Source organism: Camarhynchus parvulus, chromosome 1, assembly GCF_901933205.1.
Source record: "Camarhynchus parvulus chromosome 1, STF_HiC, whole genome shotgun sequence".
Lineage (NCBI taxonomy): Eukaryota > Metazoa > Chordata > Aves > Passeriformes > Thraupidae > Camarhynchus > Camarhynchus parvulus.
The window spans coordinates 19,704,316-19,729,923 of NC_044571.1; the positions used below are offsets into that span (position 1 = coordinate 19,704,316).

The 25,608-nt window shown below is 40.1% G+C and overlaps 1 protein-coding gene across 2 annotated transcripts in view; it reads left to right on the plus strand.

Annotated features, from left to right (window-relative positions):
* Nucleotides 1–25,608, plus strand: part of ARHGAP6 (Rho GTPase activating protein 6) — a 292,853-nt gene that overhangs the window by 215,611 nt on the left and 51,634 nt on the right. For both annotated transcript variants that reach the window (XM_030943793.1, XM_030943803.1), the window contains exon 2: nucleotides 17,716–17,875. In XM_030943793.1, coding sequence (XP_030799653.1) covers nucleotides 17,716–17,875 — 160 coding nt within the window. The remainder of the gene's footprint in view (nucleotides 1–17,715; nucleotides 17,876–25,608) is intronic.

A 25,608-nucleotide genomic window follows, 5' to 3' on the forward strand; every position in this document is an offset into this window, starting at 1 on the left:
GAAATTGATAAAACCAGGTTGTGTTGGGCGGTCGTACCCAAGCAAGAAAACTATAAGATGCATTTTGTTTACCATGGTGTTATGAGGTAAAATTACTCTGAAGCAACATAGCTTTTGGCCTGGGCCTTGCTGGCAGTCTTTGAGTTCATATAACGAGTGTGGCTGTGATGAATTTGTCTCTCTGATTTACTGCTCTGCCACTAAGGGTAGGATTTTTCAAGCATGAGCTCTCTCATCTGCCAGTTAAACATATAAGGCAATTGTCTTGTACCTCACTCTAGTCAACACAGGGAGCACCTCTTTAGGTCAAAGGATGGCTGGATAAGTGAGATGATGTGCAAAATAGCTCAGCCTTACAAAACCCAGCCTGCATCTGTGATCCAAGAGATTAATTGCATACAGTAGATAGCAAAACTTCTCAAACTAAGCATGTGCTCAAATGTTTTGCTGACTGGCAAATTTGCCTTCGATCTGAAGTCATTAGGAGCTTATTTTTACATGAAGCATTTGCAGTCAAAACAGTGTTGCTATCTCTGCTTCATTTCTATGGAAAGATGAAAAAGTTTGCAGGAATTTGGAAAAGAAATCTTGCCCTTTGGCCTGGAATGGCTGCCAATTCTGTCATATCATGCCATTCCAGGTATCAGGAGAGCAAGTTTGGTTTTGCAGGACTAAACTTTACCGTGTGCTGTTCATGGGGAGTTTGGGAGTCTTCTGAAAGCAGTGATGGCAAAAGGCTGATAAATGCCATGTGCTCCCTCTGAGGCCAAGGTGGGTGTCTGTTACCACTGCCCTACTGTGGAGGGATAGAATGTAAGGAAATAAATATAGTGTAGAAGGTAGTCTCACACCTGAGGAGTTGCAGCTGTACTAATCACGAAGATTAGGAACAGGCCTGCCCTTAACAGGCTACAGCTGTGTCCAATAGGAAGAGGAGTGCTACAAAAGAGTGGCTTAGCTGGGTGAGGAGAGATGGAGTTTGTTGGTTGTGCTGTGAAGAAGAAGTCAGTGCTGTGAGGAGATGCCCAGGAGAATGAAATAAGTTAACAGCACCCTACACCTCCAGGGCACGTGTGTGTGCTGCTGGGCTGTGGCTCTCCTCCTTCTCTCTGACCACTGGCTGAGCCAGCTGTCTGGAGGAGCTCTGGGGGTTTAGAGGGACCTTGGATCTGAAGGAAGGGATCCTTCAGTGCACCCCAACAGCTCTCAGCGCCAGGGTTCTGCCTTCCCCAGCCAGTGGCACTCATTGATCAGACAAGGCTTTCATTCCCAAGAGGTCTGCTAAAATCCACTCAGAGTGCTTTGTGTACAGACCAGCTTTATTCTTCCATTTGGAATTTTCACTTTATAGTTCTGTATAGGTGTGGTTGATGTTGCATCAGAAAGTAGGAAGAGTGTTCACTGTGAAGTTTAACAACACTGAATTGCAGTTGTAGTCACAGTGTGACTCTATTACCCACTGGGGAAGCAAATGTTGCACCAAGGAGACAAGTGGTTGACATTCATTGCTTTGTCTTTCTCAAATTTTAGTGTTTATAACAAGAGGGGGAAAAATAATGCTTTGCTTGTCATTATCAGAAGAAAACAATGGTCATATATTAGCATCTGAGATATCAAGGACAGATTTTTGCAGTCAATTTGGAGACTCTGTTCATTTATTATTACGTATTTAGTGAGAACAGCAAACTGATGATAAAATTGGAGTTTGGAATTTATCTTAAGACAGAATGCAAATGCTTGAACTTTTTTTGGTTTAGGTCCCTGTTGTTTTTGCAATCTCCGAGGGCAGTTCCCTTTAATTTTGAAGCCCTGTTCATGAGGACCAACAGCAAAAGGACTAAATGTCATTTAAAAGTAATGTAGCAATACTTGCCAACAGCACAGCTTTAGCAGATTCTGAGACAGGAATGTGGGAGCAGTCATAGCCTTAAAAAAAACAACAATAAGCTTTAGCAAATGGAGAATCTGCAAAAATATTTGAGAACTGTTCATGATCTCTTCTTGCTGTGTTGAGTTTTTGCTCTCAAGATTTTTTTGTGGGTTTGGTTTACCATCTTTTTCTTAGGAAACATCTCAGAAGATTTTAAAAAAAAATTGATAAAAATATTTACTTAAGAGCTGCCTTGAAGACCACTCCCTCACTAGAGTTAAATTCTTTTTTGTCCTTTCCCTGGTTGTTTTATCTATCTTACTGTAACTTAGTTCACAGATCATAGCATTTTGTGCCAAATTCTCATAGCGTTTATTATTATAATGGCATGGTGCATTTGTCTTGCTGAAAGTATTAGCTGAAGTGACCTCTGCTCAGAAGTGTGCATCAAAGTTAAGGAGGTCACGCCTCCAGTGTGCTGCTATGAGCAGAGCTAAGAATTTGGGTGGAGTTGATATTTCCACAGCAGGAATTTGTCCCGTTCTCATAGTTTTGAGAAATAATAGGTTTCCAACAAAAAGATTTCACAGCTTCAAGATTTAGTATTGGAGGAGGAAGAGGATTAGTATCTATTTGCAGATAGTTTTAAGTGGTCGCAGAACTGTCGCCCATGCCTTACCCAGAGGGTGAGCACCCACATCTCCCTACAGGGAGCATCCTTGCTCTCCCCTGTGAGGAGGAGAAGAGTGGATGGATGATTTCCTGCATGTGGATCACATTCGGAAGGGCTTTCCATCTCCCAGCACTTAATGACTTCATGCCTTTACAAATAAGGCTTTGAGGTCATCCATCATTCCCATTGTCACAGCTGGGAGCTGAAGAGAAGGAAGGTATTTTGCTTTTCTTGCAATAAGCCAATTTAGGTCATGTTCTGTGTTAGTAGTGCTATATCAGGTCATGAAAATAAGCTTAACTCTGTGGTTTGATAATATTCAGGAATAATTTCAAGAAACAAAATTTCAGGTTTTATGTATAAAGCTCCTGTCTTCTCAGGTATTTAGGTATGTATTTTGCAAGCTAGACATAGTGTTTCTGCTGTCCTGGTGTGAAGTTTCAGGACAAAAATATTCAGGGTTTTCATGGTGATAAAAGTTAGGCTAATACACTAAATTTTTAAGTAATTTAAAAATTTTATTATACTACATGAGTTTTCAATGTGATTATATTATTAACATTATTAAAGTCTCAGTAAGGAAGAGCATTGCAGAAATACTGAGTAAGACACGGTAGATTACAGACGTTTTTTCACACAATGAAAAATAATTCAATAGGAGTGTAAAATAATCCAAATATTTTCTATGACATAAAATTTCATATCCTGTGAGAATTCTTTAATGAGGAACTGGTGTTAATGTTTTGCATTAAGTAGGAGGAGGAGTTGAACAGTGGTTTGATTGGGTAGTCATTAGCTGAGGTAAAATGCTCAGCATTAACTGAACAAAAAATGACAAGTACCTTTTCTGCTGGCACAGCCAGTCTCTATTGAAAATCCTTATGCAACCTGAACTTCCTGCTCTGCACGGCTTAGAGCCTGTTAGTGGTTTATTGTGGAGATGAGAATATCCCTTCTGCTATTGCTTTTCAAGGAGTAATGGGATCACCTTCTGCCAAAGAGTGAGAGGAATAGCTCCTTTCCTTTGGAAAGATAATTTTCTCTGGGCTAAAAGAAAAAGATTAAATAGACTGCAAAAGCTCCTTTTTAGCTTTCTCAAGGTAGGAAAATAAATCTGGTAGATTATAGATCTCTTTTTTTTCATTTGCTTTTCCAAAGTTGAGGAAAATGTCAAACTGTTCTCTTGTCCCAGAAGAACCAGGAGAGAGGGGCTTGGAAACAGTGGAATCTCCTCTCAGTAACTGGAATACTGCAGCCATCAGAGAGCCTGTTGTGTCAGAACAAGTCCTTCATGGAGTTTTTGTTTGTTTTGTTCTGGAATCAGGAGAATTGTGCGGGAGTGAAAATAGACAAATTATGCTGAACTGACAAATCTGGTTTAAAATGTGCAATGAAGACAGCACTGTGGCAGCACTTAGCTCTTGCAGAGCTAAGGGTTGCCAACAGCAAGTCAAATACAACAGAGTGGCCAAAGGAGAAATAGCCTTTGTATTTTCAGAGATTTACTGGTTTGGCTGTCCCAGAAAAGAACGAGTCATCTTGTGCGTAAGTGCTTGGCCATGCGATTCCACTGGCTGGTGTGTGCTGCAAACAGGTGAAAGGAGTCCTTGCTACTGTCTGTAAATAGCTCTGGTAGCTTCAGCTTTGTCAGCTGCAGTGTGCAACTTCACTAATTGTAATTTTGGAGAAGCAATTCCAGTGTCTGCTTTGTAAGAAAACAGCATTGAATGGTAACAACCACCCTGACTTGGGATACCTTGAGTCTTTTGGAGTTTGACCGTAATCTAGCTGAAGGTTGGGTGAAGTTTGGAGCCAATTTAAGTGTGACCCTATCAGTAGGACTGAGAGTACCTTGGAAAGATTGTCCTAATGTGGGTAAAATGTTAATAATTGTATAGCACTGATATTAATGAGAAATGTAGGTTATTTTTTGTTGTGAGTTAAAACTATAGAGTATGCACACAAGTTCACTCTTACATGAATGTTTCACAAAGCTTGGGCAGCAAAAATAAACCATAAAATGCAGTATTACCTTTTTTGTGCAGGTTGGAAGGATTGACCTTCTCAGTCACAGGCCAGAACTTTTCTCTTTTCCATATGCATGCTGAAGGTGAGGCAATAGGCAGCATGGCACTAGTACAACCATGAAAGCAGAATTAAGCCAAGAAAATGCTTCTCTCTATGCCACCTTGCTTTACTCTTGACAGTACTGTTTCATGTCTTTTCAGTTGATTGCAGAGCATTTCTTAGAGATACCTCAATGCCATGCCTGCCGTTCTGCCTCCTGCTCTGCTCTCTTGGGCCATGGCTGCACAGAGATTGATCCATGTCAGAGAACTTCCCCTGGTGCTGGGACTGGATCACCTGCACCATCAGTGTATAGAGCAGGCACGGGCTGGGAGTTATTTCTGACAGACCACTTGGACATGGCCACTCTGCAGGGGGAGGCAGTTTTGTAGTGTGGGTTAAGGCTGTTCCCTGCCAGCTGGGTCACTGCAGGAGCCCTGACATGTGTAGTTTGTGAATATACATTTCAATCTTCGGTTATGGGTTTGTGGTTCTCTCCAGCACGACAACACAGCACTTCAGCCCTGAGTGACAGAACGTTCTGGTCAACTGGCCATATCAGCACTGATAAGCCATGCTAGTGGGAACCTCACAGGGCTGCTGAAGATTAGCAGATGGTAGAGCTAAGGCAGCCAACCACAAATATGCTCTTTGACTGGCAAAACACTTTGCAAATACATTCATTTTGATCCTGTTCAGGAGCTAGCAGATAGTGTCTTTCCATAGCTGCAGGTTAACAGTGCTAACACAGGTAATAATTGCACTATGCTGTGTTCCCCTAAATGTAGGGGCAAACCTGGGGGTCACATACTTCCTGAATATTTATATAATATAAGCCTCTGTCATTGATGTACATGAAGCTGTGCTTGCTCTCTAGTCAGGGTTGGCATGGCAGTGACAACCCTGTGACTAAAATCAACTTCTCTGGGCCTCTACAAACCCCTTTGGGAACAGTGGGGTCTGTCTCTACCAGCACTTAGGAACCTTCAAAATGTTCAGAGCATGATGCCCTACAAACAGGATAGACAGGAATATTCACTATCACAGTAGAATAAACAAGGTGAGGTTAGCTCTTAACCCACTGGGAACCACTGCACATTATGAAGGACCATGTAACCTGTATCCTGCATGGCTCTCTGTATGCTCAGGCCCTTTGTTGGTACCTTTGTATGGAAACTTGTTAAATATACAGCAAATTAAAACAGGTAATAACTCTTTACAGCATGTTACAGGTTTCAGTAGGTAGGGTTTTTGTTGTTGTTTCAGATGTGTTTGCTAGTGCATTAGCAAGGCACAGGGAGAACTTTGTAGCCCTAGCGCACCTAGAGGGAGGCATACAGTAACTCAGCCTGGGTGGGAAATTGGGGACACAAGAGAAAGCTATAAGGTCTTCCTCCTTAGAATGGCCTTTTTTCCCCCTGTTCCTTAGCCTGGAGTGTTCTTATTCTGTTTTTACTATTTTGTCAATCAATTGTTCTAAACGCAAGGTATTTTTTCTCTTCAATTGGTGCATGCATACCCATATCTGTAATGCAGACACAAACATATCTGCTTCCACATTTTATGTTGAATCCTTATAGCTTCCTCAGGGCTCCAGCTGTATCTGTGTTTTGCACTGGTTTCCCTGGGGCTGTTTTACTGGTGAGGCAGAGTCCAAGATTTAGAAAACAGGTCTAGGTCCAGCATAGCACAAAACCCACATGATGGCTTAGATGAATGTTTCTTGGCTTGTGGAGTTTTAAGATCCATGGTGGCTTTCAGCAGAACCAATAAATTCTGCATCCTTGGCGTGAGACAGCAGTGCAGTACTGTTGGCAAGGTAAATGTCTGCAGTTTGGAGTTTATCATCTGTCCAGAAGGTATGTCTTTATACAGAAGGTGCCTTTTATATAAAGAAAAGTCTGTGAGGAAGTGTGTAATGTGACCAAGAGGGAAGCAGCAAATCGTGACTGTGTTTTACATGAGGACGAATGTGAAGTGATTTAGTAGCCTTATTAATTCAAACTGGAATGAGCAAATCTGGTGGTAAGGTCAGTGGGGAGCAAACACTCAGTATAATTTCTTACATTCAAAATGTGGATCCTTAATTATGAAACAAGATACTCAAATAAAAACATGAGGTAACATCCTGATTAATAATGTTTTCTTCAACAGCAGTGTACTACAAAGTGACCTTTCAAGCATTTTGTTCAGAAAAAAAAGTTCTGTACTTATTTCAAGCATTTACTGATTTTATGCCAGCATAATACAAATCTAAGCAGCTGTAGGTACACAGATAAGTAGACTATCAAATGCTTTTTGTGCATCATGCTTTAATGAGGGCAAATACATTTTATTTTAATTTTAGGAGCTGCAAAGGCAATCCCTGGTGTTGTCTAGAATGAGTCTGTATGGCCAGCTCAGGGCTACATTATACAGCAAAACAGTTGTCTGCTGAGAGGCTATGCTGTTTGGTGACAGAAGTGTTAGGAAGCAGGACAGAGTCATCCCTTGGGGCACAGCCTGCCCAGTAGGATGCAGCTTGGACTGCCATTCTCTAGAGTTGCCTCAGATAATTCATCACAGGTGGGTAAAAAGGGAGTACAGTTTACAAGGGGTAATTATCTTTAAAATCATACTGCTTCTGAAATACTGCATGTGCTGTAATACAGGAGGGGTATTAAGCAGAAGATAAATGACAGTCCTTCTCCCTCCTCATCCTTCTGATTTATTGCTGTATTCGTTTGTGATGTTAAGAGCTGCTTAGTTTGTCATTTGCCTTTTTATTGTACAGCAGTTGTTCTCCTTTTGTGGTAGTCCTGCAGGGCTGAAGGGCAGGAGGGGGAGTAGTTACCACAGAGCAGTAGGACTAGAGAAAAACATGGAAGAAAAATGGGCTAAGAGGGTTAGAAACCTAAAGTGATGCCAGCTGAGATTGCCTGGGTGCCTTCAGGACTTGCCCCTCAGCTCATGGTGACTCCCAGTGCTGGAGGTGAGTGCTTTTAGGGGTGGCACACTCACACTGAGCATCTGGGGGGACAGCTGAGGCTGCAGCCCCCCCTCCGTCAGCTCTCCCCTGGACAGGAGCCTCTTGTGTCATGCAGGGACAGTGACAAGGTGTGGGATGGCTGGCTCCTGGCTGAGCTCAGTCACACTTGTCACATACCAGTTCCTGTTGCAAAGGGCGAGGCAAACTGAGATTGGTTGTGCGAGGTGCTGTGATGGAAATCATTTCCTCCTCTGGAATGTACCCTGCTCTTTCCTCCAGTGAGATAAATGAGTTGGGTCAGTGCCTCTTCCCTCTTCATTCTACCTTCTCCTGCCCTCTTTTTCTCATAATTTTCTGTGAGTTTTTGTCTGGGTAATCTAAGGTTTAAACAAACTGTTCATCTTGCACATCTGAAATGATTCTTACCGCCTCACCCATGGTACAGTGAAAAAACAAGTAGGCACATTTTGTAAAGGCATCTTCATGAGGATGATGGATGATTCTTAGAATTACTTCTGTAATTACCAGAAGAATTGAAAATAAATGAGAACCTGAAATGTGCAGTCATGCTTTAATAGTTGGCATCTTAGTCTTTGACCTTAGAGCTGAAGGTTTAGATGAAGGAGTTCACTCCTCTTTTTTTATGCACCTATTTGTATAAAAAACACAACCAAATAGAACTTGTTGATTCTGTTCAGGTGCAATGGTAGGAAATTATTTAAGAGAACAACCTGAGACTTTGTAGGCTGGTAGAAAAATCTTTATTGATTTGGAATATTGTATAATAAACTCACAGCCAGACATTTCAGATATCAGAAAGTAATATTTCAATGTGCTTTCAAAGGCTGTATGGTGTTTTATTGTGTGCTTTTCTGCACATCCATAGAAGACTGTATGGGAAGGAAAGAGTGAAATTAATTTCCAGAGAGAAATGTTTTGGGATACTGGGCATTTTTCCACTGAACATCTCTGTGGAAATCTGGAAAAAAATGTTATTTCAGTTCTCTACAAGAAAACAATGTTCTAACTGCAGTGCTCTTTCCCATCATCAATAAATTTGAGAAAATTCTTTTGTAATTATTAACTAGAAGAAAAATGGAGCTTTTTTAGGAAAGCAATTTAGGAGATTATTTGCTTTTAAACAGTCTTCTTGGAAGTGTGAACTATGGATGGTATTTGTACTATTGTTTTCTGATTTGCGTTCAGATAGAGGGCAGTTTTAGCCCTTCGGAAAAGATGAGGCAGGAGGACAGTATTAACTGTGTCATTGCAGTATGTGGATTCTCTGCTCTTTGCACTTCTTTCTGCTACTCCCTGCAGTCCATTGAAACCTGAATGCCCCCTGTGTAGGACAGACTAGCAACAGCCAAGTCCCTAATGAACTTGACAGAGCTTTGACTCTTTTCCTGCTGAAGGCTATGGGTGGTTTTTTGAGTGAAGACAGTAAAAGGCAGGGAGCTTAAAGCATCATTGGTTTATATTGGTTTTTAGTACTTGCTGTTAGTTACATAGCCACAATGCATCAGAACTTGTGATGAGTATATTATTGTTTCATCTGGGATTTTATTCTCTGTACTTCTGATCATTTTTGTGGGAGTTCACATCCTTAGTAACAGAACTCTTGGGGCAATTTTCAGGGTGAAATTTTGTGCTGCTGGAAACCATTCTTTTAGCGGTTGGCACCAAATCAGTTGAAAGGCAGTAGTAGTTATAGTTGAAAACTGTGACCGACTGTTGTTTGTTTGCTAATAGCCAGCATATGCCCAGCTCCTAGGGGAAAAGACTCTTGCAGCAGCTGAAGAATGCAGCCTGTGATCTCCTTCTTCCCAGGGATGCTCCACCCAGCCCCATGGCTATAAATGGCAATTGAACTTCAGGGAATTTCAGCAGCCAACTAGCTAAGCAATGACAGGTTCATCTGCAGCTGGCATTTTCACTGTTGGGCATGAAATTCATGAACTATGGCCTTGAGCTGTTTAGTGAACGGTGTAAGGTCTGCAGCTTTGTGTGAGGCATGGCTTGGGCTCTGTTGGGATGGCTCAGTGCACTGAAGCTGGGGGCAGTCTCTGCCCAAGCCACTTCTCTCGGGGGACTGAGGGAGAGGCTGGGCCTGAATGAATGCTCAGCCCTGGGAAACTTGTTGGCAGGTTTGCCACAAACCCCCACGTTTTATCAAGCAGCTGTGGAGCTGGCCACTGAGAAGCAACCTCATGTATCTGCAGCCTCACTAGCGCAGGTCAGAGCTCAGAGCAGACTTAGTGGTGCTCAGCAGCCAGGGAAAATGGTATTTAATGGAAGAATTCAGTTCGTTCACTACATGTTTGCTATTTAGCCACAGTGTAGACATACAGCTCTGTGCTGGCCACCTCCTTTCCCTCCCTGCATGGGAGGAAATAGGGAAAAAGGCATTTCTGGAGGTTTGCCTTTATCTCTGTGAGCCAAATGAAATTAATTGCTTCCCCAAAAGTTCCTGTTTCTCATTGCTGGTTGGAAGTGGTGCTGAGAATGTCTAGTTGGAGATGGTGGTATTTTGAACACAATCCCACTGCAGGTCTGGTCTGCTCCACAGCTGATGTGTCAGCATTTGAAACATCCATAATTAGCCTGCACTTTTGTTATTATTGGCTTTCATTTCTCTGTCAAATGGAAAAGGTGAAATTTCACAAAGTCTAAGGGATTCCTGAAGGATAATCCAGTTCAGTCTGTAATGAGTTATTTATGGATGATAATAATAATGATAAGAGTAATAGCACCAGTAACATACACTTCCATTAATTCCATGGTGTGTGAAAAGTCAGAGAGAAAAAGCACATGTAATGTTTATTCAGTGGAGGATTTGAATGGAGAAGTGTAAGGGAAGTAGCCTTCTGTGGAACAATAAACACCAAGTTATACATTGGACAAATGCTTCATTTTTATTATTCCCTCAGTTTCCAGCTGGAAGCATTATTGACTACTTGTATACAGTGCTCTCAGACTGTCACTTTCCAGCGGCACACAGAGCACACCTGCAGGCTTCTGTCTGCAACAACTGGAGTTTTATTGTATTCCTTACGTAAATACATACAATGAGATGTGCCCAGACTTTCACATAACTCCTGGAGATAAAACTTTAAAGCAAATACCAGATACCACAAAGATATTTTAACTCGTAAAAATGCCACAAAATGTGCAAGTGTTGCAAATGCCTTTAAAATCAATGTCTTTTAGAAATGTACCAAATTTTCAGCTTGGCCCCTGGAAAGCCGTTCTTGTAGCTGAGGATATTTATTCTGCTCTGTTTTTTGAATGGGATGCAGCTGTTGAATTCTTCAGACCTGAGTAAAGGCTCTTAAAGAGTTTTATTTATATCCGTTTTTTTGTCGTCCTCTGTTTCTGAACAAACAGCAACAACTTCAGCTATTGAGAATTGTCACACTGCAGCTAAGGCAGAGAGACTTGTCTGAAGAGCTTGACACTTATGTGAGTACATATGTGTGATTGTATTAAAGTGAGTGTAACTTCTGAAGGAGGCTGGCATGAGGCAGACTCTCCCCCAGTGCAGAAGTTCCTGTAGGAGATCCCTGGGGATCTGGAGAGCAAAGAGCGTGTCTAAGGTGATCAACTAAAACTCATCCACAGCCTGTTAGAAGCATATTGCAATGATACTTAAGTGTATAATCCCTCTTATTTCAAAATAAAGGCTTTTGGACTGAGTTTCCCTTGAGTATACTTTGTGATTATTAATGAGCTGTATCAAATAATCTTATTTAGCTCATTAAAGGGCATAATGCAGATAAGAGCTCTTTAGACCTCATAAACCTCAAAATTAATCTCTAGACCCATATGTTACTGGAAATATTTGATAGTAAGCTGAAGTGCTGTGGTATTTTGATGTGAGTAGAGTTAGATAAAAGTTCAAAAGCAACATGCAGTGCTGCTATGTGTCTGTGGGATGGGGAGTTCGTTGTACAGCAGCAGTGTGAGTTTCAACAGGAAGCTCAACTTGGGAGGCAGTTGCTGGTTTTACAAGGATACTGCAGTGAAAGCTCTTTGACTTCCTGTGTCTGGGTGCCTTTTTTTGCAAGAGCTTCATACTGGCTCTTAAAGTCCACACTTTTGGTTCCCCTTCTTTTCACTAAACACTTTGCTCAATCAATAACAAAAGGTAAAATTCAAAGAGACTTTCGTGGATCTTTGAGCTGACTAATGTATATTTTATTTGCAGTAGTAATAATGTTGTCGAGAGGAGCTGTTGTGACTACTTAACACAGCCATATTAAAACAATTGGATTGGGGATGCTTACTAGATTGCCATTAAAAATTTAAATAGGAGCAGAGGGCGTTCACAGCCCTCTGACAGTCAACAGCCAAGGCATACAGAGAATAAGGGGAGGGGAAGACAAGAAATAGAAGAGGGGGTAAGGAGAGGACATTGGAAAGCTTTTGTGCTCTTCATTTATCTAAAAATAGGTTTTCAGTCTGCCCTTGAGTTTGTTTATGTTTGTCTTTCCTTTGGAGACTGTGGATGGAAACGTGTCTTTTCAAATGCTTTGGGATTAGGGCCTGTGCTCTTTGAGCTTGGTTTCTGAAACAGGACTCGGAGCTGGGGTTGCACATTTGGGGAGCTGCTGCAACCTTCTCCCTGGCCACGCAGCTCCCTCTGAGGCCTGGACAAGACTCTTCCTGCACCCTCTTTTTTAAAATCTAGTGCAGCATTTTCCAAAATATCAGTTAAGTCCCTAGTTCTCTCAATGCTCAACTTTCTGCAGGTCAGATATCTAAACACCTCCGAAGGTGGGAGTTTGTGCTTGTGGCTCAAGGGCTGGTGAGATGTGGACTGTACCTAATGCTGCTTGTCACACCTGGGTTTTGGAGCTACACTAAAAATCTACTCTGTGGCTTTATGAAAACAAAGCTGTAAAGTGGTGTTTTCAGGATATTGCAATGACTGCTTTTAAAAAGTCTTTTGAGAAAATACAGAGAATCCTCTTCTTGGAGATTACAGCCACAGCACAGGCATGTTGGAGCAAACCCAGCTTTCGTTCCTCCAGGATGGCCTTTCTATTCTCCATCAGACTTTCAGTCTCTACAGCTCCTTATGATGTTTTCCTTTTCTGGAAAAAGGAATGATGCTGCATGTTCTCTCTTCATCTGTCTCAATGTATGGGCTTTTATTAGAGTCTAATATAACCTGTCAGAGTACTTACGTCATCTCTTTTGGAGTCATCAGTTTCTGGTGATGGATAACACTTAGAATCAAGAGATAAAAACCCCCAAGTTAAATATATTTAATTGGTTTTTATTTGCTTTCTGCTTTTTAGAGATTGTGAGGCACAGGCAGAGAGTGTCTGGAGCAGATGGGTGTTTTGTGGTTACTGGACCAGACAGCAGAGATATAATTAAAGTGCCTTTTTTGCATATGCAACTTGCAACCACTTCTCTATTTTCACAGGTCTTAGGATCATATGAAGTGTAAATTTAATAGAGGTTGTTTTACTTCTCTTATTTATTTCTATTTTTGAATGAGCTGCTTCAGCTGAACCTAGTGCACATAACCTTGTATGACTGCAAATGCTCAGTCTGTCTCTCAGGCTCCATGGTAGAGTTCAAAAAGAATACGGGAAAGCCTGAACTAGTTTCAGTTACTTTTCATGGAAATGCAAAGATCCAATATGGTTTTATTCATGATAGCTCTGCTGTGTCTCCTAGAAGCCATTCTGCAGAGGGTTTTATACCCCAGGTTCTTTCTAATGAGCCTGGAGGGCTTTTGGTGGTGCATTGCCACCCCTGGAGGTGGAGGAAGGATTCTGTCCTAGGAACTCCAGATTGCAAGTGGAAAGATGCATAGTCATACAAAGTTCTTAAATGGCATCCCCCATGAAGCACACTGGCACATTTTGGACCAGACCCATCATTCTTAGCTGCCAATGCATTTTAGATTTTCACCACGCCATCATTATTGTCCACAGAAAACATATCTTTCATGAATATGCTTTTAAGACAAATTCCTATTTTTTTTTCCCACTGAAAAAAACTGAGATTTTAGGTCAATTCTGTTTCTGAAGCTATTTTTGGCAGTCCCATGAGGCATTTATATCTAGAATTGGTCATTGGTGTAACAAGAGATCAGCCAGAGGAATTCTCAGTGCCTGGTAATTTGGTTCTCTTAATCCTGCACCTCTCCAGAGTGTGAGTGAGTCCTTGGAATTTTGCACAGTTAAGAAACAAACTAAAAGTCCCATACTCCTTGTCTGTGAATGACAAAGTTACAATCTCAGAAGTGTGTAATTTTTCTATGAGAGTTTAGGCCAAACTCAATTCAGAATTTTGAGATGAACATTTTTGAGTGTTCTGGGAAAAAATCAATCCAAAGAGCAAAACAAGTGTTCATTTTCTTCCATTTTGTTGCTCATAGGGTATATTTTCTATTACCTCTTCATAAGCTATGAATATTTTGTGTCATAACATTTAATTCTGATACCATGTTTTTAAATATAAAGCTGTGCATTATGGAAATAAACCGTAGTTTGAAATGGGAAAGATAATTCTCTGGATGTGCTGGTAGCTAATAGAAATTATATACGAATAAATTCAACTAGACAGTGTGCCCCAAAGATACCTGGGTTTTCTTGCAGGGAACACTTTTAGTGTATAGTGAATAACCTGAAGAATCCAGGTTCAAAGCAGAATTCAGTTTCTAAGAAGGAAGCACTGTCAACCTGTATTTCCAATAAATATGAATTTGTACCTATAGTTCCAATATTATTTCACTTTTTTTAAAATCTAAGATAAAGGGAAAAACCCTGTCTCTGGAGCTCAGAAGTAAAAGTGGAAGAGGCTATCTCAATACTTCACAGACATTAAATTTAATCTTTATACAGGCCACCAAGAAGGATAGGTGATTTTTAGATACTTTGTTTACAGGGCAGCTGCTCTGCAGAGCTGGAAATGGCAGTTCCTTCATCACGTGGTTTGAGTAAACCAGGCTCAAGAAGGAGCACAACCCCATTTCCAGTTATATAAATAGAGTTTTGCTCATTAAGGAAACTCAGAGAATACTGGCACAAGGGATATGTGGGCTAAAGAAACTTATTTTTGAAGAAAGATTGCAAGGACTACAAATGTACAGCATATTCTTGGGAGGACTAACAGAGCGCTGCTCTTTGGCTGCAGCTTCTCAACAGTCAGTGACAGTACTTTGCTGGGGTCATTCAGCTCTCTCTGCAGATAAGAGAGCTTTTTTGCCTTGGAAATGTTGTCTGGTGTGATGCCTAATGTGCAGCGCACCAGCTGGTCTTGGCACCTCTCAGCCCTGGGCAGCAGTGTGGAAAGAGGCTGGAAATGGAGGTGAGGAGCTGCATAATTTGAGGATTTGATGTCGGATCTGAGGCACTGAAAATGCTGAGGCCTCTGCATTGATTTCCCTGGGCTTTTCATAGGGCTCCAGAATTAGGGACATCTGATGTCTGAGTTTGGTGCTATCAGGAACCAGGCTAATGGCCAAGATGTCAACCCAAGAGGGACTGTGACTTTTTGAGCTAGGACTTTCATACCCTGGCTTATGGGCAGCTCTTCAGCCTGCTGATTTAGAGGTGGACAGAGCATCTGGGTAGGTATTTGGAGGAAAAAAAAAACCCAGAAAGCTACACTACATAAACTGCTTTGCCATTGCTGTGAACTCCAGCCCGTGATTCTGTGTGCAGTCTGTGAAGCGCTAGGTCATGCCAGCCAACAAACAAACTTGTCTCTGAAGAATGACTTGGTGAAAAGCCACACAGGGCAGAGCTGCCATCAGAATAATTGGTGATTCACTGTTTGTTTCTCACAAATTCCTACACTCTCTGCCCACGCACTATCGATGACAGCATTCTGTATGGGGACTGTGAACATGACAGACATTATTTATGAAGCAGCGCCTTTATCAAGGATGTTTTTTTTTCCCTAGCAGACTGTGTAAAATGCTCAGTCTCTGTGTTGCTGTTGTCAAATTATGTTATAAATTCATCTGGCCTGCCTGAGTAAGTTTTCAAAGGTGTTTTAAAAAGCTCTCTGTGAGAAGGTCAGGCAGAGGCCACCAAGAGCTCCTTGCTGTATTCTAAGGTGCCGTGACAGCTGTGTCCAGCACTCTTGGCTATTCCTTATAGAGGGAGAGTTGGGGCAGTTGCAGATGGTTCTGAGTTTCCACATCCCCAGGTTGGAGGATTTTTGGGAGATCTGCCCCTTCCTCACAGCTCCTTGCACTAGCTCAGCACATCTCTGGAGTAAGAAGCAGGGAACCCAGTCATAGCTTGTCTGTGTGACTGAGCTTTTCCTTGGGCCAGCCTCTCAGCTTGCTTCAAAGAAGAGAAAGGAAAATACAACTTTTCGTCTTTAAGATTCATGACGTCTGGCAGCAAAAGGTGTCCTGGGAGTCGCAGCTGCTCCAGCCAGGCTCACTCTCAGCTGCTTAGTACACAGCTGCAGGTCAACAATATTGTGTTTAATTTATTTTATGATGCAGCGTATCTGGATCTGCGTCCTTAATTCAAGCCTGAATATCTGATCAAATACTAAAGAACACTGAAGACAAAAGAGAGCTCAGTTAATGGGTAAGGAAACCAAATAATCTTGTATGGCATGGGATAGAGATAAGTATGGTGAAGAACATGTTCTGAATGTGGTTTTCATGGTGTCATCAGGTTTAATATTTTTGGGCTTCAGATGGGCTTGAAGAGAAGTGAACATCTTTGATTCAGTGGGGGGAAAAAGCAGGCACTGCCAAGAACTTACCAGACTCTGGAAATCCATCAACAAACTGAGAGCCTTCAAATACTGTTTGATTTCAGACCAGTTTCCTGACCATGCCTGTTTTCGTAAAGACTGAGAGTAATGAAACTATGGATTGAGAAGTGACATTAACATTTGGAAACCAAACTGTGTATTTAGGCTGATTTGTATTTTAGTGGCTTCGTCAGGTGGTTTGCTTTGGATTCTGTGGTGACATGTTTATCTTTTTTTGTATGCTCTGTGCATGGAGGGCACGTAACCCAGGCAGCTGTGAGAAAAATACGCTGAGGATAAAGAGGGTTTGAAAGCTGATGGCAGGACAGCTGCGGCTGCATAGGTTCATTTTGGCAAATAACAGTTTTTGTATGCATCAGGTTTTATGGTCATGGCTGTGTTACTGTTGCATTTTTAAATTTGAGTTAACTGCATACGAGAAAGCAGAGACCCAGAGCTGTTCATCATCTGGCTCAGTCTGTGATGAGCTTGTAACTCTAGCAATTGTTTCTGTTTTTCATAACAGTGGGAACTTTATGGCTATTTTTCCCCTCTTCTGTCCAAAGTAAATGCGCTGTTTTAAAACAAAGAAAGAAGTGGTGGAATGTCTGGTGGGCACAGTTTGAACTTGGGGTCCTTCAGGTTGGAGGGGCAGTTTAGAAAATACACCTTTTTCCTGAAAATTGATGTAGTAGTTTTATTTGTGTAGATCCATTTTACATTTCTTACTTTAGAAGTCACATTTTTAACAAGCCTCCATGTTAACAGACAATGGTGAGCTTTAAGGTGCTTTTTAGTGAATTTACCAGGTACATACAAAGATCCATCAGTCTGACCTATAGCTATGTACCCATTCAGAGTTATTTGAATAGTTCCAGTATACTTGAAGTGGTTTCTTAAAAAATATTTAAACTCTGTTTGATATTGAACTTAATGACAAATCAGCAGAGTCATGTGTGCAAACAGTAAATTTTTTTATGAGAAATGTCAAAATAGTGCTTTTCATTAAGCTAATGTAATGTCCTGTGCTGTGCTTTGCAAAAAGAGATCACATTGTGCTTCATTGCATAGAAAGAAGAGGAAAAGTAATTGCATAGATGAAAAGTATTCATAGATTGTGCTTTTATTTGTTACTGGAATCCTAGTGTTTTTGCAACAATACTTGATTAAATGGCTTCAGACAGAATTGACTTCTTGTTTTGCATGTCTGTATCCCTTTTAAGGAATGCTGCTCTAGGGAAAATAAAGATATTTGAAAGTTAGAGATGTCCAAGAAAACAGCCTTTTGGTGAGAAGAACCTGTGTTGTTTTTTCTAGCAGTAAAAGAGATGGTTCTGTTTATTAAACTGTGCATACCATATGATGCTTCATATTTTTCCATTTGATTTCCTGTAGGGTGATTTCACTTGGAACAGCATGTCAGGGCGCAGCGTTCGGCTGAAGTCAGTTCCCGTTCAGAGCCTCTCGGAGCTGGAGCGTGCTCGACTGCAGGAAGTGGCTTTTTATCAGTTGCAGCAGGACTGTGACCTGGGCTGTCAGATTACTATCCCCAAAGGTAAGGGCTTGATAAGCTGTCTCTGTTTAGATTGTTAAGCCACTGATTTCATATCACAGCAGTAAACACTGGGGTTTTTTTTTTCCACAGATACTGTCTTCTATTTCAGTTTTGCTTAACCATAGTCATTATGTAAAAATGATGAGTAAAGTTGTCTGCTGTGTCCAATTTGGGCCACCTAGGGGTGGGATCATCTGATCAAGGGCAGATGTCTACAGGGTAGATAATCTAAATCAGACCTAGTCATGCCAGGATGTCTTGATACTCAGTTGAGAGAAAAATGCTTTTCTGACATTTCCTGATATCCAGAATTAAATGTCTATGTAGGTCAGATAGATCTTACCATAGAAGTGGTGTTTTTCACTCTGTGTAACATTGTCTTTGAAGGAAGCCAGCTGTTCAGATAGACAGTGAAGACATATCAAATAATGTGAGTCCTACCCAAGTTTTCCTAAAGACAGTGTTGCTTATTTCACAGAAAACAAGATAATTTTCAGCATAAAACGTCAAACTCCTAGGAAACAGGAGATGAAATGAAAAGGAGAAGCTCAGCTATTGGAATCCTGGGGCACGATATGTGCATGTGGTAGACCTGTACTTAGGTTACCATGGAAGAGATCTAAACCTCACTAATGAGAAAGTTTCTGTTGTTTCCTGTAGGCTGCAGATCAAGCATAGCAGAGATAGCTGTTGTGCAATCATCTGCAAATCTGGCTTTCCTGTGGTTTCTTTCCAGTTGTATACTTACATAAGGAATAACAAGGAATCACTGAATTCTCCCCTTTGACCAGAGGTGCTGTGTGGTAGCATATACACAGTGATGCCACAGGAGCAATTTTTAATGAGTCTAAGTTAAACAGAAACAAAATTGTCCCGTCTGTGAAAATAATGATGTAGAAAACAAATGTGAAAGAGACAGGCTTTTGTATTCATCAGCCTTTTAGGATCCGCAGAAAACTCCTGCCAAAACCAACAAAGTCCAACTTCATGCATATAGCAAGGCATCAGTTTGTAGTGAGATGGATTTTATCAATTTCTTCAAGCCTCACCAGCTTCCCTGCTCCCTCAAAAACAAGTTTGATAAACAGGAAAACAATTTTATCGGATTTTCATAGGAGGAACTGGAACACTAAGAGCATTCCAATAATTTCTGACAGTCTGAACTGCAAATGGCTGTTCCTGAGAGAAATGAAAATACACATATGGAGGTCCTGCATGTGGATGTGTGGTAATATCATCCAAGACAATCGAGTTCACACATTCATAGAGTAGCTTAATTTGGAAGGGACCTTAAAGGTCATCTAGTCCAGCCCCCTGCAATAAGCAGGGACATCTTGAACTAGATGAGGTTGCTCAGAGTTCCATCCAATCTGGCCTTGAATGTTTTCAGGGATTGGGTATCTACCACCTATCTGGGAAACCTGTTGCAGTGTCTCATCACCTTCACCGTAAAATACCTTTTTTACACCTACTCTAAATCTACCCTTTTTTGTTCTAAAACTATTACCCATTTTAGATATATTGAGTCTGGAAAGTGTAATTTTAAGTGTAGAAACTAAATAAGAATATAAATGTTTGTTAAACATTTAAAAATAAAAGGCATTTCAAAAAGTCAGGAACTCCAGGCTACTGTTTCATTGCTACTGCTGACCCCATCATTTCATGAATCTCTTGGCTCAGTTTGACTGAGAAATAAATTGGTTATTCAGTTCTGCTCTCCAGTTTGGATGTATCCAATGAAATTATTAATAAGAGGCAAATAACTGGCCATCTGCATTCTTGCTTTGAATGATCCGATCATTAGATTTTCTGTGATTTAAGGTATACATCACAAAGGAATAGCCAGTACAAATGAATTTTAAAATGTTGTAATACCATCTATTGAAGGAAGTGAAGGTAATAGGTAGAATTAAGGTACATTTTGTATTTAACTGTCTATCCTGTTTCAAAGCTTGGCACCAGTTTTGACAGCAGAAATAAATAATATTTTGAAGTGGGTATATCTAATAATCACTCTGTCAATCCATCATGCTACATCTGTGGTGGTACTTTGATAGGAGAATAAGAATCTAACATATTCTGAAATTATTACAGATTGGTTTAGGCCCTTTGCAGAGACACTCTGAAGTCCACTTCATGTTCCTATAATTTTTAAATGTGTGGAATGAAAATTTATGACAAGAGTTTACAGGAAGCCATCCAGTTAATCATCACAGTCGAACATCATGTGTAAACTGGGAATTTCAAGTTCTATCCATATGAAACTGCCTTGGGCACTTTGGGTATGCAAGAATGCAAATAAAATAAAATTCCATCACAGCCATCAAGCTAAAACCAGACTCAAGTTAAAAACAGACTGTTAAAACTGTGAGATGTAGAGCTAGTAGTGTCTGAGAGAGTTAGAGGAGCTCTGTAGGTCTGGAGAGATCCAGAAAAATGAAAGATGAACTCTACAACTCTCTTCTGCTTCAGAGAATGCCCTATGAAAATATTCATGAGTAGAGGCAAGTGAACTATTTATGTATTAGAAAATTTAGAAAGCTGTGTATAGAGTTGGACTTCTTTGTGTTCCTTTGGCTGCTTTTCAAAACTTGGTAGAGAATTACATCAGAACATGCATGTGCCTGCTGGGCATTTGCTTCCTGCAGGCATTTGAATAATTACATTTACTGGCAAAGGTATGGTGAAAAGTAAAAATTCATTGTTCATGGTTAACAAGTGTGTGTGCCAAACGTGCTTGCATGGAGGTTAAACCAGAGTACAGATGCCTCTGCCTTATCTTTACAACCACAGACATGCTGTTACTGGTTGCTTCTTCAAAATGCTTCAGTCCTCCCATGCTCAGACAGTCCCTTTGTCACAGCTAGTGCAGTTTACCTCTTCCAGGGCTCATCTGGCTATTCCCACACTTGTGTAGGAATGCATAGACTGTGTACCTCATATGTAATCCCTCTCCTTCACTGTATTGTAGCTATTACTGTTAATGAAAAACATTACTAACATCTCCTAGTAAAATATCCTGTGGTCACAGAGAAGGGATCACTTCCCATAGGAATTTCTTTAACCAGCCTGTCATTAAAAATATGCTACAATTGCACTAAAGTAGGTAATTCAAAATGAATTCGAGTTGATCAAGAGGTACTAGTTTTACATATTTCATGAGATGTTTCACTTTTTTTTCTTGTTGTCTTGCTTTTCTGCCTTTTATCTTTCAAATTCTGTAATCAACTCCTGTTTTGCTCCCATGTCATTCCCCCATTTGCCACCAGAAATTAGACCAAGAATCATTTATCTTGTGTTGGTTAATGTGTTAAGTTGCAAGAGGATGTAATTTCCAGGCAAAGCATTACACAGTTTCCTTACCAATGCAATTACTCTGTGAAAGATTTTTAATTTGCTGACATTCTTAATGTCACAACAGTACCATTCTGCTGATACTTCTTTGCAGTTCATGTTTACAATATAGTGTGTCTTTTCTCATTTCAGGGAAGTCAATCTTCTCTTTAAAAAAGGAGAAAAAAATGTTGATGCAACTGACTTCAGGTGTGCTTACTTTTTGGTGACATTACGATTTTGTGTATGTCCTTGCACACAATTAGTGAGAAAAATGAACCTTTTGAATGAAGGTCTTCACAAGCAAATGCTACCTCAAGTTAGATGGCTTCTGCAGAGTAAAACTGGGATCAGAGCAGCAGAGGAGCTCATTTTCTTCTGTTCATTGGCTCCAAGGAATCTCTTGAGCTGAGAGGTTGTTGAATAAGGTTTGATTGGATCAGTTTCCTAAATATCTCATGTTTATAATGCCTCTCTTAACTATCCTGTCCCACTTCACTGACCCTTGTGTTTGGAAGCAGGGGTAGGAACTACTGGGAGTTGAGCAAATGGGGAATTAGGGCTTCAACCCTAATTCAGCTCCTAGAGCATCTGCCTGGGTTTTGAAGGTGTGATGGGAACCTGTTGGTGAAGGGGCTCGAATAAGATTTGAGACTCAGGGATCACATTCGGGTTTTCTCTTTATTCCAGAAGAGAAAATTACTTCTTGTGTTCTTTCCAGTTCCTAACAGGATGTTGTCTTCTCAGCTTTGCAGTGGGGCTGGAGGATTTGTGGAGAGCAAGAATCAATAGGGAGAGCATTTTGGGGTTATATGTGGTTTACTGATGATTATGCTGGTGCTGGGTTGACAGTTGGGCTGGATGATCTTGAATGTCTCTTCAAACACTGATGATTTTTTGATTCTGTGGTGTTTCAGGAGAGAGAAAGTAATTCTAACTTTACTGTCAAACCTGGTTCTCAGGTCATTTGTTTGGTTGTAATGAAGATGATGTAAGGGTGGGTTTAGAAGCCTAAATGCAGTCCCAGTCGTTTAAGGAAGGTAATTTTAAGGAGGCTGCTGCTGCTTGAACATGTGCTGATGTATGGTTTTGCATGCGAGCTTTGTGGCACGTGACACCGTGCATGTGCTCACAGGGAGTGAGCATTGGTCGTCTGTATGACTTGTTTTAGTCAGGTGAGTTTGAAGAAGCAGGGCTGGATAAGTGTGTGATTACAGACTGAGAGCTGAGACAACCCTGCCTCTGAAATGGAGGGAAACATGGCTGGGCTTTCTGAATTTTTACCATTCATTTGTGTACTTTGCCCCCCCATTCCAGTTAAGCTCTGAATAGAAAAGGGAATTAAGAGTTACACAATTCTATGCTTCTTGTTTATTTTGGCAGGGCGTGCTTCTTTCAATCTGTTTTTTGCTTACATTACTCACCATTATATTTCATTATTCATTTTCCTTAACACTGAGAGTGACTATGATTTTTATCTGGACTTGCATTTTTGTGAGGGCTCCAAACTGCTCTTTGTTTTTAATCACTGACCATGTTGCATACATTATAGCTGTTGTGGCAGTGGAAAACATCTGAATAAACTGCAGCATATACATTGTGGAGTTACAGGGTCGGGGACTGGTTGCTTTTGAGCTGATGTCAGGGTATCTTCTGAGTGTAGAGACTTCTTACCACCCCTCTTAATGCCAGCCTCTGCTAATTCTTCTCATATAAATACGTATCTGGCATGGGCTTATGAGTCCATGGATTTTCTTTCAATGTAGTAGGGTTCATGAAGATTATATTTAAGACGAGTAAGGCTGAGATAAATTCTCCTCCTTTATAATACTACATTAGTAAATCTTGGCTATGGTGTATCAGACAGACTGGTCAGAGAGAAAAACTGTTCAACTTGCTGATTTTCAGACTGAAACTTCCCACCTTGTGCACTCCAATTTAAATATTTCATGGAAAAATATATTTTTCCAGGGATTCCTTTTTTCATTCTAAGAAAATAAAACTAAGTGTCTCTCAGTCTGGGTAAAAAAAAAAAAAAAAAAGAAGGAAATAAAATTGAATTAATGTTTTAAGCTAGGAGAAGTCCCAGCTGCTGCAGGGTAGAGGTTGTGAGACACAATCTTGAACTATGCTACACAGGCATTTATCAAAGTGAAGGTGACAGAGTTTTTCCAGGCAGACAGATAAGAGAAGAAAAAAACTATTTCATTTTTTTTTTCTTCCCAGTAAAGAAATTCACAGAAATTTTTTTCAGGATTTTTTCTTTCAAATTCACTTTTTTGCCACTGTTGAGAAAATAACAAAATGGAAATACATCAAGCTTGCAAGAATATAATTTTTCTAACATTGTAACAGGGGAAATAATTTATTATCTTCAAAACTTAAGCAGAAGAGATGTTCCTTTTTTAATTTTTGCTGTGAGGCAGTTTTTTTTTAATAAAAGACTATGCCATGCTCAGCGAATTGATTTCTGAGATTTTCTTGTATCACATAGCATGTTTTACATGTCTGTTTACATCAGGAAAGCTTTATTCAACTTAGCTATTCTGTCAGAGGTAAGCTAACAGGTTTAAAAGCAAAAGGTTTTACTCATTAAAAAAATCACTACAAACAAAAAAAATCTTGTCTTTTTACTAAATAGTATTTTGTATATAACTAGGAGCTTTGATTGATTGAGAAGCAGCATGCATTTTCGTTGTGCTGTATGAACAGAGGTAGAAAATGCTGTAGGCTTCACAGGAAAATCAATGGCACTGATAATGTAAATATGACAAAATAAGTTTATAGCCTAGCACATTTAAAATAAAGATTTGTGTAACTTCCAGAACCTACCTGTTGTGTAGGTGTATTTTGTGGAGAGAGAGGAAAGGAATGAGGACAGGGATAGACACTGAAGGAATACTTACCTGTGGAACTTGTTGGGCAGGAGCACTGACAGGAGTCTCAGTCCCTTCACAGTGAAGGAAAGAGATCTTGCTTAAATTCCTAAGGTAAATAAGGAAATATTACAGTCTGTGGTTTTATATATCATGAAAAGTTCATATATCATATATTCCTATATCATGAAAAGTGAGAGAAGATGGAATCACGACCAGGGTTTTCATTACTAGGGCAGTTGCTTATTTAGATGCTGTTGTACATTTAGGGTACTGCTTTTGAAATGTCAGATCCAGGGACTGCTTTGAAATATATTTGATATTATGTCCCATAGAATTTAAAAATTACTTCTGAGACAAAAAAAAATCCTATCTAATGTAGTTTCTTTAGGACTACACTTGACATAGCTATTGACTCGAAGTACGTGTAAGTATATTTGGTATTTTGTCTGTATTAGTGTCAGACATGAAAATCTCAGCTTTCATTTTAAAACATTGATCTTGACCATTGGCCATATTCAAAAGTTGAGACGTGGTAGAGAAAATCAGTGTTGTGAAGCAAAATAGACATCAAGATGCTCTAAAACTGCTTTGCAAAATTAGGTGTGTTTCAGTCTTTTTCCTTTGGGAGAACGCTAGTGCAGCAGAGACATTCTTGGATGTGTTCTGCCAAATCTGTTTTTAACACTTCATTGTAGTACTTACCCTTTGATTCTGAATGCCCACCTAGGCTATCCCGTTTTTTGCCAATAGTCAAATGTATATGTCTGGTGATTCGATAGTGACCTATGCATTCATGCTTTATTGTGGTTCAAAGCCAAAGAATAAATGCCAGTAAATATATACCAAGGAAAAAGCTTTTGGACCTTTATTAAGAATACTGATATTGCAGCCTACCAGTTTCCATGTTCTGTTTGCCTTTGGCAGAGCTTTGCCAGCATGGAACATCAGTATAATATGTATTCTTCCAGTATACTTCTTCAGAAATTTCAGTTGAAAACCAGACTTATTTATATTATCTTGTGTGTGTTGCTCCTTTCAGAAGTGCATTAGGGAATATTCCTGATGATTTTTTTCTTGCCTTAGGTAATAAATTTTCTCTAGTTTTTCCACAGGCATGATTTAAGCGCAGTTGTGGTTGATGCCAGAAGCGTAATGTCTCTAGTTACTGATTAGGAAAGATAAAGTGACTCGAGATAGATTTATTTTATCAGAGCTATGGTACTATATATATCTTTGTATTAGGCTTTTACACTGAAAAGGCTGCCTTGAGATTTAATGGAGATGTAATCTCCTGCTGAAGGATTTTAAGAATAGATTAGACAGATGTCCATGTGACTCTATTTCTGTGCAGGAAATCAACCCAAGTGTTCTCTGCAGAGCTCCTTGTGTCTTTTTTTTTCTGTGTAGTTTACATTTTCAACACCTGTTTCTGCTATGATTGATGATACAAAGGACAGGTAATTACTACAAAGAGACATTATTAGAAGTAAGATCCGTTGGTCATTTTTCAGAAGGATAACA